This window comes from Triturus cristatus, chromosome 7 (genome assembly GCF_964204655.1).
Source record: "Triturus cristatus chromosome 7, aTriCri1.1, whole genome shotgun sequence".
NCBI lineage: Eukaryota > Metazoa > Chordata > Amphibia > Caudata > Salamandridae > Triturus > Triturus cristatus.
Window position 1 is genome coordinate 1,800,617,824 of NC_140590.1, and position 16,748 is coordinate 1,800,634,571.

Consider the following 16,748-nt stretch of genomic DNA (forward strand, 5'->3'; position numbering starts at 1 on the left):
AATTTAGGCGGGGCTAGTTGGTCAAGAATATCTGTAACAGTATTGTTAAGTAGTTCAGTGAGCTTTTGGGAGGGGGGAATGAGAAGAAGTTGAGCTTGGAGTTTCGATTGTAGAACACCTGGGGGGATGCCTTTTAGGTTTCTGGTCAATTTCTTAGGTCTGGTAGTTTTAGGGGCGGGGAGGTTTGCTGAGGTAGCAATGGTGAACAGTATAAGGTGATGGTCGGACCAGTCAGTGGGGATGATATTGGTAACGGAGGTCAGATCATCGTTGGACAGAATGACGTTGAGTATGGATCCTTTAGTGTGAGTTGGAGATTGGCAGAGTTGTTTGAGTTCATTGATTTCAAGAAGTGTAGTGAGGAGGGAGATGGTGGGGTCATTGGTATCATGCCAATGGAGGTTGAGATCCCCAAGAAAGAGATTTTTTGAGTTGGATAATGCTGATTGCGCCAGTAGAGGAGATAAGTCCTCAATGAAGGGCTGTGGTGGTCCCGGGGGTGATAGATGTTGTGTAGACGAATTGGGAGGGAGTTTTGAGTTAACAGTTCTACTTCCAGGTATTCGCATGAGTAGCAGCCTGGGTTAGAGATAAGGGAAATCTGAAGTTCCTTTTTGAAGATAATGGCTAGCCCTCCCCAACTCTGTTAGGTCTGTCTTTTCTAAGAATAGAGTATCCCGAGGGGGAGAGAAGGTCAAGTATGCTCGTTGAGTGGTCATTTAGCCATGTTTCAGTGAGGAATGCAATATCAATGGATTCACTCAGGATGGTTTCCGAGATTTGGGAAGAGTCCAGCCCGAACTGACAAGCCATGTCTTCCCTGGACCGGAATCAAGCATCCTAGGACCGGTTTCGGGGTTTCACCCCTCTTTAGCCAGGATAGCTTGACTCCAGTGGCATAGTGAGCACGGGACCCACGTCTGGGCATACCCTTCCTACATAGGGTGAACAGCAAAACACACAAGATGATGGACGGAATGTTGCACAATGGCAAAACATTCACCCCCAGTCACAGATCTGGGTTTAATCCATCGTTATTTTGCTCCACCACGCCACCCCAGTTCAGACATGGCCATATGCAAATCAGTCGTGACCCTGTGCCTCATGGGAAGAGTCCAGCCCGAACTGCCAAGCCATGTCTTCCCTGGACCGGAATCAAGCATCCTAGGACCGGTTTCGGGGTTTCACCCCTCTTCAGCCAGGATAGCTTGACTCCAGTGGCATAGTGAGCACGGGACCCACGTCTGGGCATACCCTTCCCACATAGGGTGAACAGCAAAACACACAAGATGATGGACGGAATGTTGCACAATGGCAATTCATTCACCCCAGTCACAGATCTGGGTTTAATCCATCGTTATTTTGCTCCACCACGCCACACCAGTTCAGACATGGCCATATGCAAATCAGTCTTGACCCTGTGCCTCATGGGAAGAGTCAAGCCCGAACTGCCAAGCCATGTCTTCCCTGGACCGGAATCAAGCATCCTAGGACCGGTTTCGGGGTTTCACCCCTCTTCAGCCAGGATAGCTTGACCCTTCCCACATAGGGTGAACAGCAAAACACACAAGATGATGGACGTGAGTCCCGTGCTCTCCATGCCACTGGAATCAAGCTATCCTGACTGAAGAGGTGTGAAACCCCGAAACCGGTCCTAGAATGTTTGTTTCCACTCCAGGGAGGACCTGGCTTGGCATTTCGGCTGGACTGTTCCAATGAGGCACAGGATTAAGACTGATTTGCATATGGCTGGGTTCAAACTGGAATGGCATGGTGAGCAAAAAATCGATGGATTTAGGCCCAGATCTCTGTACTGGGGTGAATGTATGACATTGTTCTGCATTCTGTCCATCTATTGTTGTTTTCGAAAATGCTGTGACAAGCTACAGTTGAGTCTTGAGTGGAGCTGGAAGAGTAGTGTAAGTAATCATGTGCTTGCTTATTCCACTATTTAATGAAAGGCTTCCTTTCTTCTGGGTAGGACCAGAAGTGTAGTCTTCCCAAAGTTTAGATTAGAGCATCTCTGCTTTTAATCCCAGAAGTAAGCCCATTTGGACATGATGAATGTTTGTCTAATTCTGGAAAATATGTTTTAATGTGCTATGCAATATTTGCGGGCTGCCTGTCCCACATGTAACTAAATAGAGAAAAAGTCAAGCGAACATTCACTTGCACAGCTGCGTGCACAATCAATGTAAATTGTGTAAAGTCTAATCCAATTTCAACATGATAAATCGTATATGTTAAAGTAGTTGTAAATAATGCTTCAACCAAAGATTAATTTTTGTTAATTCTTTTTTCTTATTATATGATGCCAATATATCAATAGAACAAAGCAACACAAAAGTGCATCAAATAAGATAGATCAAATTGCTTATTCCCTTTTGAATATGCACAGGTCCATTCATAGCAGGTTCATTGATCAAAATTATAAGATTACATTGTTCAAAATTATTAGATTCCGATGCTTGTAATTATCAAACAATTCTAGATAGCCCGAGTTCTAAATAGCCCAATGCATTTCGAGTCCCTTCCTCAGGGGCCACTGCAATATAAAAAACAGAAAACATATGCAAATGAGAGTAACATACATAAATGACGTTATCAACATTTTCATTAATTCACTTGCATTAATTCACTGGCATATCATTATCCCAAAAGCGTGAGACAACCAAAAAGGATTTCAATCACAATGTTGTATACCATGTGGTTAATGAGTATTATGGATGGAAGAGTTGCCATCACCAAGTAGAAAATAAAGTGCAAGACGGTGAATCGAGATCTGTACTAACTAAGATGATGATGGCGCGTGAACATAAGAAATGAAAGAAACAGCTGCTAGCATACTGAGTGAACGACCTTCAAAGTGAGCAGAGACGCGTGAGCTGGAACCCGAGAGAAAAAGAATAGAGTGGAAGACCTCCGCACTGATGCCTGGAAAATGAATGATAACATCTAAAAAAAGAAAGGGAACTAAATTTACCTGTAAAAATGAACACCACAACAAAAACCTAGAAAATGGGAAATGGGAACACCAATACGTCAGTACTGCTACACAGTGGCGAAAACAAAACTCAACGTGAAATGCACCTCATATCTGAAGAGTCTTTACCTGGTGTTACTGAGAGACCGGCATGCTATCTGCAATGTTCGATAAAAAATAATAAGTACAGTATCTATACGAAGTGTCAAGACGTCTAACCAATGGAGAAAAAATCGCGACTTTCCAAGTTTTAAATTGAAGCCTACTGCGCAAAAATTTAGTGAATTAATGCAAGTGAATTAATGACAAGTTTGATAATGTCATTTATGATTCAAACTGCTTCACACAAAAGAGTTATATATAACATTCCAGACCAAACAGAGTTGTTTTTACAAGTATGGGATCCTTTTCTCAATATGGAAAATGTTTCTGCAACAACTTCCACTATTTAATTTGCTCTAGCCACTTTTGTAAAATGATAATTAATTATTTTTTATTCCTATCTCTAAACGGCCTATTTATGGCATTTACATATATTGGAGTCTTGTTTACTTGCTAAGTCCTTCTCAATTTGCAATTGGATGTTCTTGTATTTGTATCCATATATTATCTCTTTCATATTCAAATATATTTCTTTAATGAAATATGTGATTTAATGCTTTAGCAGATTAATATTTTAATAATTTCAGAATTCAACGTTTTTATGCTTCACTAGATTTACATTTTAATAATTCCATATTTAATATTTATTGATGATTGTTTTCTTGTATTTGATCTAATGTGTTTTGCTTTTAACAGCTTCCCATCTACACTACTCTATGTATTATGATATATTTGTTTTTATATATAACTGTTTTATCAATATTTCTCTTCTGCTATGTATTATAGAATTTACTACCTTATCATATTCTTTCTTTACTATATTTATGAAATGCTAATAAAAAATGTCAACACAAAAAAAAAGAATTCTCATCCTCAACGTGAGGGGACTAAATAACCTTGTAAAACACAGAGCAATAATATCATACCTAGAAAGCATGAAGGCAGACATCTGTCTCCTGCAGGAAACCCACCTCCTTGCCACAGGCTCAGAGTGTGTGCGTTCCCTATTCAATTGTTCTCCTCATGCTCTACCAAAACCTCGGGTGTGGCTATTTTGGTGTCCTGAGCTTTTAGGGGTAAAGTGGTACAGAAAGAGGGCGAAATTCAAAGGAGGCTTGATACTTATAAATTCACATTGGGCGGCCAGGCACTGATCATAAGTTTGATATATGCACCAAAACGAGGCACAAGAGAAATGCCTCCACATCGCGCTGACAGAGGCAACAGATACGGACGGACGTAAAATACTTTTGGGGGATCTCAACTTGGTATTCAACAATATTCTAGATAGGTCATGGAAAGGCAGGTGCCTTACCACAGAAGGTCAAACCCTGATGAGAGAACCAAGTCTGATAGACCTCTGGAGAGCATCCCACCACCAAGCTAGGAAATATTCCTTTTTCTCTAATGCACATAAAACATATGCCAGGCTTAACTACCTTATTGGCACCAAAGACATTCACACACTCACAGCGGATACAAAGATACTCACTGCAAGACTTTAAGATCATGCAGCGGTGGTGGCCACACTGTCGCTCCCCCCTATGCAGCACTCTTTTTGACAGTGGTGACTAAGAAATAGACTTCTACAGCGCCCGGAAGTAGTGACACAAATTCAGCGAGCTATAGGAGACTACCTCCTACACAATGACACTCCGGAGATACGCAACACTGTGGGAAGCGCTTAAAACCAATATCCTGGGTGAATTCATTGCGAGATACACTGCAGATAATGCACTCCGGAAGAAGAAAAGGGAGGGCCTATCCAAGCAAATACGAGAATTAGACCACATTCACCAGAGCACAGGGGTTCCCAGAATATGGCGTCAACTCTTGCCCTGCAAGCACAATTAGCGGCGATCGATCTAGACTGTGCAGAGTATGCAGCTCGTCATCTGTGTCACTCCTTTTATGTACGGGGCAGATGTGGCCGCCTCTTAGCACACAAACTGCACAAGAACCGACAGAGACAAGGCATCCAGGCGGTACATAACCAAGAGCAAACCGAGTACCTGGACGGAGGCATCCGTTTTCAGGTGGTTATTGCTGCTATTTTCTGATTAAAACTGGCAAAATCCCGAGACCCAGATGGCTTCACAGCAGCATTCTACAAAATATTCTGTCCAGCAGTATCACCACTTCTGACTCGGCTCTTTAACACATTTTCGGAGACTGGTGCGATCCCAAAATCGATGCTGGGGCCTGCAATTCTAGTAATTCGCAAGCAAGGGAAAGATAAAACATACTGTAGTTTGTTCCGGCCCATCTCGCTTCCAAATGTAGACCTGAAACTATTCACAGGAATACTGGCCCATAGACTGAGCACCCACATGCCCACCTTGTCGACCCCAATCAGGCGGGCTTCATCCCTCAGAGACAGATTAGCGATAACACCAAGCGTGTTCGTCACATCATAGAGAAGGCATCCAGATCATCGGGCAAATACATGCTACTGACCATAGATACCGAAAAGGCCTTTGATTGGATGCACTGGCCTTACCTCAAACAGGTAGTGACTCACTTTGGCTTGGGGGAGAGGATGATGACCGAGATTTTGAACTGTCATCATCTTCCCATGGCAACGGTTAGAATTCACAGTCACACGTCAGCCCAGTTTCAGATAGGCAGATGTACGAGACAATGTTGCCCCATCACATTTTATATGGAGCCACTAGCGCAGAGAGTTCGAACGAACCCACACATCTCCGGAATGCCATTTGGGGGGGATAAACACACCATAACCTTTATGCAGATGACGTCCTGGTGACACTGGACAACCCGGACACCTCCCTAGATGCTTTCCTTGAGGAATTGAAATCCTTTGGCAGGCCCTCAGGGTTCAAAGTGAATGTATGGAAATCTGTAGCACTCAGCCTCTCCCTTCCACCCCAAATGGAATGATTCCAGAATCAGCACCCTAAACAGTGGTCACACAACACCTTTCCCTATCTGGGAATCCAATGAGCATCAACAATACAAGCCACTGCCGCTATCAATTACCGCAATCTACATAGGCAAACTCATTCCGACATCCGAAGGGGGAAACATCACCCGATCTCATGGCTGGGTAGAGTAGCCACCATTAAAATGATGGTTCTCCCTAAAATCCTATATCTGTTCCAGACTCTCCCCTTGCAGCCACCTCCTGGTTTGATTCATAAGATGTAGACAGAGATTCTGCAATTCATTTGGCAGGGCCGTAAACCACGGATGAAAAAAGCTATCAGCTTCCTTCCACCTAACGCGGGAGGGTTGGAGATTCCTGATCTCCTTACAGTATTATTAAGCAGTGTAATTGAGATATCTAGTGGAATGGAACCGCACTAAATTAGAGAAGAACTGGTTATTCCAGGGCAGAGCAGTGGCTGGAACATCACTGCCGAAGGTCCCCTTCCATAAGAAACCGCAAAGACCACAGAACCTGTATTTGTCCCCATAATGCAAACAACAATGGTGGTGTGGGATCAGATCAGCACTAGCCGCAACTTGACAACTTCCCCCCCTTTGACCCCACTTTTTGACAATCCAGAGTTCGAGCCTGGAATAGGGGTGGCCGGGTTTGCGCGGTGGCGCCATTTGGAGTGCTGCGCTCAGGATCATCTCTTTGGCATAGAGGGGGTTAAAGCTGGCTATGGTATGCTGGAAACGGAAAGGTTAAGATACCTGCAACTCCAAAACTGAGCATTACAGCCACAAAATAGGCCCATTGCGCAGAGACATCTCACCCAGTATGAAAAATGGCTTTTGTTTAAGTCCTCAAACAAGAAACTAATCTCAGAATTATATGTTCTGCTGAGCTCACAAAATAAGCAAATGTGCAACGCCGGCCACGCCAGGTGGGAAAAAGACATAGGGAGGGCACTGAGAGACAAAGAATGGGATGGAATATACCATAGAGCCAGACACACAGTTAGTAACACAGCTCTGACAGAAACAAAAGTAACCACCTACTGGTACTATACTCCAATGCAGATACACAAGGTCAACCCCACACAGAGTGCAGACTGCTGGGGAACTGTGGGAAACGAGGAACAATGGTACATGTTTTATGGGAATGCCAGCGTGTGCAGCATTTTTGGACTCAAGTGCTGGATGAAATTGACGCAAAATTTAAGTACCAAACTACCAAGATTTCCTGTATTAGTGCTCCTAGGGGTACCAAACCCACTCACATACCCCCTGAAGTCTAGAAGAGGGCGCCGTATTGGAATAGCCCTGGGGGCAGCCATGCAGAACATACTAACCCATTGGGGGACCCTTATGATTCCCACACATAGGGGCTGGCTCCTACAGTTATGGCACATTCTGGGAATGGAAAGGATAATGCTCACAGAGTCCGGGCAGGACTCCGCTCGGTCTTCAGGGACGTGTGGCAGCCCTTTTTGTATCTGCTCTCACAAAAAAGAGCTCACCTGCCCTAAATACTTAAGCCTGCTGTGTTTGCCCGAGACTGTTGCACCACCAACGCCAGAACAGAATTAAACTGCAGTACCTCTATCATTGAACCTCAAACTATAATGCAAATGTGAATGGAGGGGGGTGGTGAGAGGGCAGGGGTGGGGGTTGGTTTGCCTAGTCGACTCTTGCTTGTATGTTACAATGTAGGGCTTTGTACAGCCAAGGAAAACACAAAATCCACATTTGGCACTCTTTATTTGATTCTTAAAACACAATAAAAGATTTGAACCATATGCAAACATTTTTTAATATCACTTATGCTTTCTATTACATATTTATATAGAAAAATGTCCTTACAGTTTTAGAATTTCTTGTTTAAACTAATATCATGTAATTGTGCTGTCTATGAAATCCTTATTCTAAATTAAAATCATTGAACTTGCATATAAAAGTGAAATGTTTCAAGTAAAATGTCAAACAACTGAACATTTCACCGTAGGGTATTAATGGCTTCTCTATATGACCAGCAGTTTGGGAATGTTTCCATACATGCAATGAATAATGTTGTACTACTTTTAGAAAAAGAAGATTGAATAGTTTTATCCATTACCAAATAATAGTTCTGTCTTTGGTTTCTTCAAAGCATTTTTAAATTCCTTATTTTTCAGACTATATATAATTGGGTTGCATAGTGGAGTAAGAGAGGTGTAGAATAATGCAAGTATCTTGTTGTCTTCCCCTGAATACATTGATGCTGGTCGCATGTATGTAGGAAAGACAGATCCAAAAAATAATATAACCACCGTGAGGTGGGAGGCACATGTAGAGAACGCCTTGTACCTTCCCTCTGTACACTGGATTTTCAGGATGGCTGAGATGATGTTGCTGTAAGATATAATGACTGGAACAAAAGTGACAAGTACCAATCCTGCACCAACACTGTATGACAATGTTTCAACGATGTAAGTGCTGCTACAGGAAAGCTTCATCAGGGCTGTAATATCACAGAAGAAGTGATTGATCACATGGGAAGCACAGAAGGAGAGCTTCGACATTGCAATGGTGTGTCCCAATGGGACCAATAAACCACCAATCCAGCTTCCCATTGCAAGCTGGATGCACACATTTGCCTTCATGGTCATCGTGTAATGTAAGGGATTGCAGATGGCCACATATCGATCATATGCCATGACTGTGAGGAGAAGAAATTCTATACATGCTATAGCAATAAAGAAATACATCTGAAGCAAGCATTCAGTGTAAGGAATAACTGTTCCTGAAAAAAAGAAGTTATACAGCATTTTGGGAAATATTACACAAGTGTAAGTGATATCAACAAAAGACAAATTTGTGAGGAAGAAATACATAGGTGTGTGTAGATGTGAGTTGGAGTAAATGATTGCCATGATAAGAAGGTTCCCTGTTAAAGTAAGCAGATACAGCAGTAAAAGTGCAACAAAAAGAGGCACTTGCAAATATGGAAATTCCGAAAACCCCACAATGAGGAAATTATCCCCTAAGGTCAGGTTCACAGCTCTCATTTGCTTAGCGATGTTGCTCTATTGACATGTGAAGAACGTCTGAAATTAAACAAAAATATCTTATAAATGTAAATAAAGATAGTTGATAGCAGTGGTATTAATGCTTTATAATTTCCAATTAGACAAACAATATTTTGTTGGAAATTGCCAACACATAGGGGGGCAATTATGGTTAGGTGAAATTGGAGCTCTACTACAAGTTGATGGACCTCCCATTCACAATACCGGTGCCTCCCCTTCCAGAAATATAGGTGGGGAGACCACTGAGGGAACCTTTGTTAGCTCTACCTGTAGCCAATTCTTATTGGTGATCCAGTTACCAGACAGATTCTCTTTACTGCATCCGAAAGCCTGTCCTATTTAGGGGTGCCTCCTAAAATTAATTTTTCCTGCCTTGGTCTGTCATAGAATGAGATTAAGGTGCAAATGCCCTCTTGTCAAGGTAGTTGATTTATTATTTTATTGGAAACACCCGCCCCAGAATTTGCTTCTGAGAAACAAAAAATAATGTTGAGCAAGTTGTCATTACATTGTGTTACATTTGTCATTGCATTTCAGATGACATTACTCTGGACATGACTTCCATTTTTTCCTCATATTTGACTACTATGCTAGTTCTCTCTATGATACAGCTTTGTTTTTCTGTCAGGCTTCAGTTTTAGAACAAAGAACCAGACTTATCAATGCATAATGTAATCCATATTCTGCCATAGTATTAAAATACCAAAACGCTATGATACCACTCAGGATACTATATCTGCATTTCATTGAACATACTTACCATTCTGCTTGATGATGAGACATTCTCCTTCCAAATTTACAAATAGATACACTCTCCAGGAATGTTAAGTAGAGTAGCAAGCCTTTGGCTCACCTACTAAGCCTTGAAATCCAAATTTACTTAAATGAATGTTTTACCAGTGTTGCCTAGAGCACTCTACTTTCAGCCAAACAGTATTAATTCACAAGAGGTGGATATCATCACCTACTTTCACCACATCACATTTGGAGTACTGAACTGGGGAAAAGGGAGAAACCTAGTTCTTAGGAGACCAGCAGTGCCTGCAAATAATGACGATTGTTTTTTAAAGAGCTGTGCCTTATGTAGTACATCTGTTGATACATGTAGCACTTGAACACACAGGTTTATAAATGGATGCCCTGTATAATGAGGAACACATGATCCATGTAGCTTCTAATACACACATTAGGATAGCATGTGTCATCTTGTCCCCTAAAAGGAACTTACACACTGTTTGATGTCGTTAGAAAGATGCTGAGACTCACAAGAGGGGCATGACAGGAGGCGGACTTTAATTTTAGCTTATGCTTTGCATTACGAGCTTTGCCTCTCAAATGAAACTGGTAGAGAAAAGCGATCTTTAAAACATGTTCAAGATGAATTAACTTTTATCCTAGTCCATATAAGTCTCTGCAATGGTAAACTTCGAGTATGGCATAATTAGTAAGTTTTGTGTTTGAAAGTGAAAATGCATGCTGTCAAGTTTAAATATCTGAGTGCTACCATGCCTCAGATATGTCTGCACTTTTACATGTAGTCTGACATGTGTAGTGAAGCTTGTGACCCCAACTTAAAAACTATACAGTCTATCATACCACCTGTACAAATTGTGATACAGCTACGTCAGTATTCAGTTCAAAAGCACTGATCTGTTAGAAAAGCACCACAGAAGCACTTGAGCAGGCAGCTTTATACCAGGCTGGCTTGTATAATGAGGCAAAAGTGATCCATGCAGCTTCTACCACACACATTTTGAGTGCATGCAGTGTGAAACAGATGTAGTATTTTACCTGTAGGCTTCTTTACATGTGTCACATTATCCGCTAAAGGCACTGACACACTCATTGAGGTCCATAGAATTATGCTGACCCTCACAAAAGAGGCATTGCAGGATTCAGTATATGATTTTGGGTAAGGCCTTGCATTGCAAGCTTTGCCACTCACATTAAACTGGTAGAGAAAAGCAAGGTTTAAAACATGTTCAAGATGTATTAACATTTATCTTAGTCCATATAACTCTCTGCAAATGTGCACTGCAAGTAGCCTGTAAGTAGCGATGTGTGTGGTTTAAACGAAATAGTCTGTGATGTTTGAATGTCTGACTGCTACCATGCTCCTGCACAATCTTGTCAGATTTACTTCAGCATTCAGTCTCAGAAGCACACATGACTTAGCTAGGCAGGCATCAGGGAACCACTAGAACACACAGCATGGTACCCGGCTGCCCTGTATAATGAGCAGAAAGTGATCCATGCAGCTTCTACTACACACATTTAGAGAGCATGTACCGTGAAACAGAGGTCATTTAGTACCTGTAGGCTTCTTTACATGTGTCATCTTGCCCCTAAAAAGTCACTGACACACTCATTAAAGTCTCAAGAAAGATGCTGACACTCACAAGAGTGGCTTGGTAGGAGTCAACCTTTCATTTTGGGTTAGGCCTGGCATTGTGAGGTCTACCTATCTAATGAAACTGATAGAGAAAAGTGAGGTTTAAAAGATGTTGCCATATGAATTAGCATGTAGCCTAGTTCATATAAATTGTGGCAAAGGAACAGTTCCCTGACACAACATCGACTCCTATGATATTGACTTACAAAATTATCGAGCCACTGATATTGTATACAATATTGGCACCCACTACACAAAACTAAAATAACAAATACAGATAAAAAAATATAGTAAAACAAAATATCGACTACAAAAACATCACCAACAAAAAAGCACAAAAAATATTGCTAAAAAATTAAAATAACATATGCAACAAAAATATCGATAAGCATAATATCAACAACACAAACATGATAAAATAAATATAAACTATACAAAAAATAACATTTAAACATAAAAAAAAATATTTTCAACACTATAACAAAATAACATATTTCAAATATTACCAACAAACACTTAAAAAAATACAAGATTGATAAAACAAAAACACAAATATACTTGAAAATCAAAAACAAATAAACAAACATTACAACATAAAAATATATAACCACTATCAAAAATAAACAGACATATATATAACATATTAAACATATTTAAAAAAATATATAACATTTATTAACAGATACATTTAAATTATATTACAAAACAAAATAAAGCAAACATTAAATAAACATAATTAACATTAAACAAATTAAAACATAACTGCCCAAAAATTCAAAGAAAGCTACCTCAAACAATGAATTTAAACTCCACCAAAATAATCCAATAGAAATCTCTAATTAAGTAAACACTTTAGGTAAGAACACAAACCTTTTAAATGAATAAATAAAATTAACTTAAAACAAAATAGAATATAAACAGACTAAGTTAAAATAGGATATTCTTTTTCCTTTATATTTCGCAGACTAAACTTAAGTAAAACTCTACCTAGAAAATTAAAAAGAACAATTTCCTTCCAAAACGACTACAAAATCAACCTTAATGAAAAATATAAAAAATAGTAAGTATATATCTTAAATAACTTATAGAGCTAACTGATTAAAACTAAACAATTAAAAAAGCAAAAAATAAGTAACAAATAGTTTTATTTTACTTACTTCTGCTGAGTACAACACAACAACAACGAAAAAATTAATTACATCAACTAAAAATAGTTATGTATTTCTTTAATAAAAACAACTAAATGAAAATAGGGACTAACTCATCGAAACTAACAAACTACATGCAACACTTCAACAAAAATTACATGTTTTTTAACCAACAGAAAAAAAAACTGTGAATAACATACAAACTTCAAAAAATTATCCAGCAAGAAAAAAACCAAGATGCATTTAAGTATATTTTGAAATGTTATAATAATATTTTAATGTTTACTCTTCAGTAATTAATAATTAACAAACATATATATAAATACATTCACAGATATACGAAGAAAATGACAGATGGGGCAAAGTGCATTTCCTCACAAAAAGGAAAACTACTTCTGTGCTACATATGCTATATAACTGAAAATAAAACCCATAGAAATGTAGTAAATACTACTCCAATGCTTGCTATGAGAGTGCAATGACAATGGAAGCAAATGGTATTAGTGTTAGGGAACACAGCCATCCCCCTAAAGTCACAGAAATTGAGGTGAGAGATGTTTTAGAAAACATCAAAGATGTAAGCACCAGCTCACAACAAACCAGTAACCAAATATTAAAATACGTACTAACTCAGCTGTCTGAACATGTAACAGGACAATTACCTTCTAACCCAACTCTAAAATGCCTCTTAGCCTGAACAAAATGATCTACTGGTCAAATCCCAACCCCCCCACCAAATTTTTGCAGCAAATCGAAATTTTACACGAATACACAGTCACATACAAAGATGAAAAATTCATTCTTTATTACAACAACAGTCAAGAATTATCATCTTTGCCACCGACACCAACATTCAAAAGTTAAAACCATGTGAAACATGCATGATGGATGGGACATTTAAAGTTTGCCGTAAGCCTTTTTATTAACTCTATGCCATCCATGGCAAATATTACGAAACTAACCTCACCGTCATGTACGCAGTACTCTCCAACAAACAAAATACTACCTACATAGAACTCCTTACAATAATTAAAAAACAGATAGAAAACTACATCCCACAAAGAATTAATAATAATAGATTTTGAGCAAGCATTGATTGAGGCATTTTTTGAAATATATCCACATACTGTAATACAAGGTTTTCAACCAAAATATCTGGAGACATCTCTAAAAAGCTACCCTAAGTATAGATTATGCCACAAACAGGAACTTTGCTTACCAAATAAAAAAACGAATAGCCCTGTTCTATGTACCAACTTCAGATGTAGCTAACCATTAAAATATACTTATTGAAAGTCCTTTTTGCCAAGCCAACAAACAAAACTAACACCCTTGCTTGACTACTTTGAAGACACCTGGGTGGGAAGACTACATAGGGCAGGGTGCCACAGACAACCCAAATTCCAAATCCCCTGGTAAAATGCCCATGAGAGCACCCTAGCAGAAAAATTTAAACAAATAAGGCAGTGGAAGGATAGCATAATGCCTACCAAGCCATAATAGGAAAAGGAGAACCAACTTTACACAAACTAATACAAACCATCAAAAAAGAACAAAGTTATCAAGAATTAAGGCTAGAACAATTCCTCACTAAAATAGGTCCTAAACTTAGTAAGCAAACAAAACCAATGAACGAACACCTACAGTACAAAACTAGACTCTACCCAAACACCAAAGGTCTTAAATACCTAGAAACATTAGCCAAATCTAAATTTTTGAAAATAAAAGAATAGCAAACACAATGCAGCATTTGAAAATTACAAAACAATTAAACAACATCTTTCTAAACGTTTTTAAATGAATAATTATGATGATGTCATTTAAAAAGTGAAAACATACATAACAAAATAAAAACAAAACAAGCCAACAAAACGTACCGCTTTCTCCGACCGCCGCGGTCACAAACTGGGATGAATGGGAGAGCTGGCGGAAGAGCTGCTGCATAGCCACCGCAGCGGTTGCACCATGACAAATATGGCGGTCGACAGGAAAAAATCACAACAAGGCCACAAAGTGCACCCAGCAAACTAGCCATGCCACCAAAGAAACAGAACACACCCCAATGACACAACCACATGGCAAATACAAAAATACAAATCCCAGGACAACCCACACAACATACCTGACAGCAACAACCCATTGGAACACACCCACATAGCTGAGTATACAACCAGCCTCTTCCCTGACCACAATCCTTTGCAGCATTCCAAGACTGAAGGCCACAAACCCTGACAACAAAGGAAGGGCAAAGCAACACACCATCACCACCCACAGCACCACCACCACTTCAACACCAGCACCCATAACCCCCTTCACAATACATACCATACACATCACACCCACCCTCACCACTCACACCCCTGCACCCATAACCCCCTGCACATCACACACCATGGCCACACAAAAAATGGCCAAATTCACTGAGAGCAAGGTGAAGGTCATGGTAGATGAGATAATTTGAGTAGAACCACAAATGTTTGGTAGCCTGGTCCAACAGACACCATTGTGGTCAAGGATAGTCGAAAGGGTGAATGCAGTAGGGACCACCCCACGCTCCAAAAATGAAATCATGAATTGGTGGCATGACCTGAAGAGGGTGGTCAAACAGAAGAGGTGCAAGACCCGTGAGCTGGCTCAGAGGACTTGCGGTGGCGCTCCCCTTGCACCCAAAACATTCTCTGCATGGGAGGAGAAGGTGCTTGCCATACTGCATCCAGAGAGTCTCACAGGAGTAGCTGGGGAGTGGAGGCTGGTAAGTACAAGCAAATTACTACCACCACACTGCCATGTACTGCCTTGCACTACTACAAAGCTACACCTCCCAGGCCCAATTCCATCCATCTGCACCACACACACCCCAACACATGTATCTTAACAGGGAGGGGGGTTTGAGGGTGGGAGGCCTGCATTACAACTCCCACCATGCCCCTTGTCCCACACCTGAGCAGGATGGACCACTCCACACCCAGAATTATTTGGAAGCCATTGTCTCACAGCAACAAAAATATCTGGTATGTAGCCATCTTAACAGGGAGGGGGTTTGAGGGTGGGAGGCCTGCACCACTACTCCCACCATGCTCCCTTGTTCCCTAGCTCATCAAGATGGCGACCTCCCTCCCACCCAGAAGCATGTGGCAGTCATTGTAGAGTTCAACTCCACCTAACAGGTAGGTAGCAATCTTCCCAGGTTGTGCTATTTAGGAGTGGGAAGCCCGTACTACAACTCCCACCATGCCCCCTGTCCCACACCTGAGCTGGATGGACCACTCCACACCCAGAATCATTTGGAAGCCATTGTCTCACTACAAACAAACTAACAGGTAAGTAGCCATCTTAACAGGGAGGGGGGCTTGAGGGTGGGAGGCCTGCCCCACTACTCCCACCATACTCCCTTGTTCACCAGCTCATCAAGATGGAGACCTCCTTCCCACCCAGAAGCATGTGTCAGCCATTGTAGAGTATAACTCCACCTAACAGGTAGGTAGCCATCTTCCCAGGTTGTGCTGTTTGGGGTAGGATGCCTGCACTACTACTCCCACCATGCTCCCTTGTTCCTAAGCTTATCAAGATGGAGCACTCTCTCCCACCCAGAAACATGTGGCAGCCATTGTAGAGTTCACCTCCACCTAGCCGGTATGTAGCCATATTAACAGGGAGGGGGGGTTGAGGGTGGGAGGCCTGCACCATTATTCCCACCATGCCCCCTGTCCCACGCCTGAGCAGGATGGACTACTCCCCCACCCAGAAGCAGTTGGAAGCCATTGTATCAACACAAACAAACTTACAGGTAGGTAGATATATTATGCCTTCTAGTCCCACCCCTGAGCAGGATGTAAGCCTCCACCACACACACACACACACACAGATGTGTCACAAGACAAAGCCAAATGTGAAAACATAACAGGTAAGTAGCCAGTACGTGCACCCAGACATTCTCCTCAAGAAGCATGGTGAAATACGACAACACCAGCCCTCTCATCACACAAAAATACACACAGATCCAATTGCCACTCACAGTGTGCGCACGGCTAAGCAAATGAAACTGTCACAGCAACCAAAGTGTGACACACCAATTTACATGTAGAAGACAGTCTGGCCACAGTCATGCACAGCACTAAATTTTCCAAGAAGGGGGACTGCGGGGCTTTTATTCGAGGTCCAGC

At 41.0% G+C, this 16,748-nt stretch overlaps 1 protein-coding gene across 1 annotated transcript; it reads right to left on the minus strand.

The window, feature by feature from the left end:
- Positions 1-8,082: 8,082 nt before the first annotated feature.
- LOC146813207 (olfactory receptor 1L4-like) lies at positions 8,083-9,024 on the minus strand. The gene has a single exon (XM_085615309.1). The coding sequence runs from the start codon at positions 9,022-9,024 to the stop codon at positions 8,083-8,085; it is 942 nt and encodes a 313-aa protein (XP_085471435.1).
- Positions 9,025-16,748: the final 7,724 nt, after the last annotated feature.

Coding starts and splice junctions, on each gene's coding strand:
- LOC146813207 (XM_085615309.1), bottom strand. CDS start 9,024: ATGAGAGCTGTGAACCTGACCTTAGGGGATAATTTCCTCATTGTGGGG.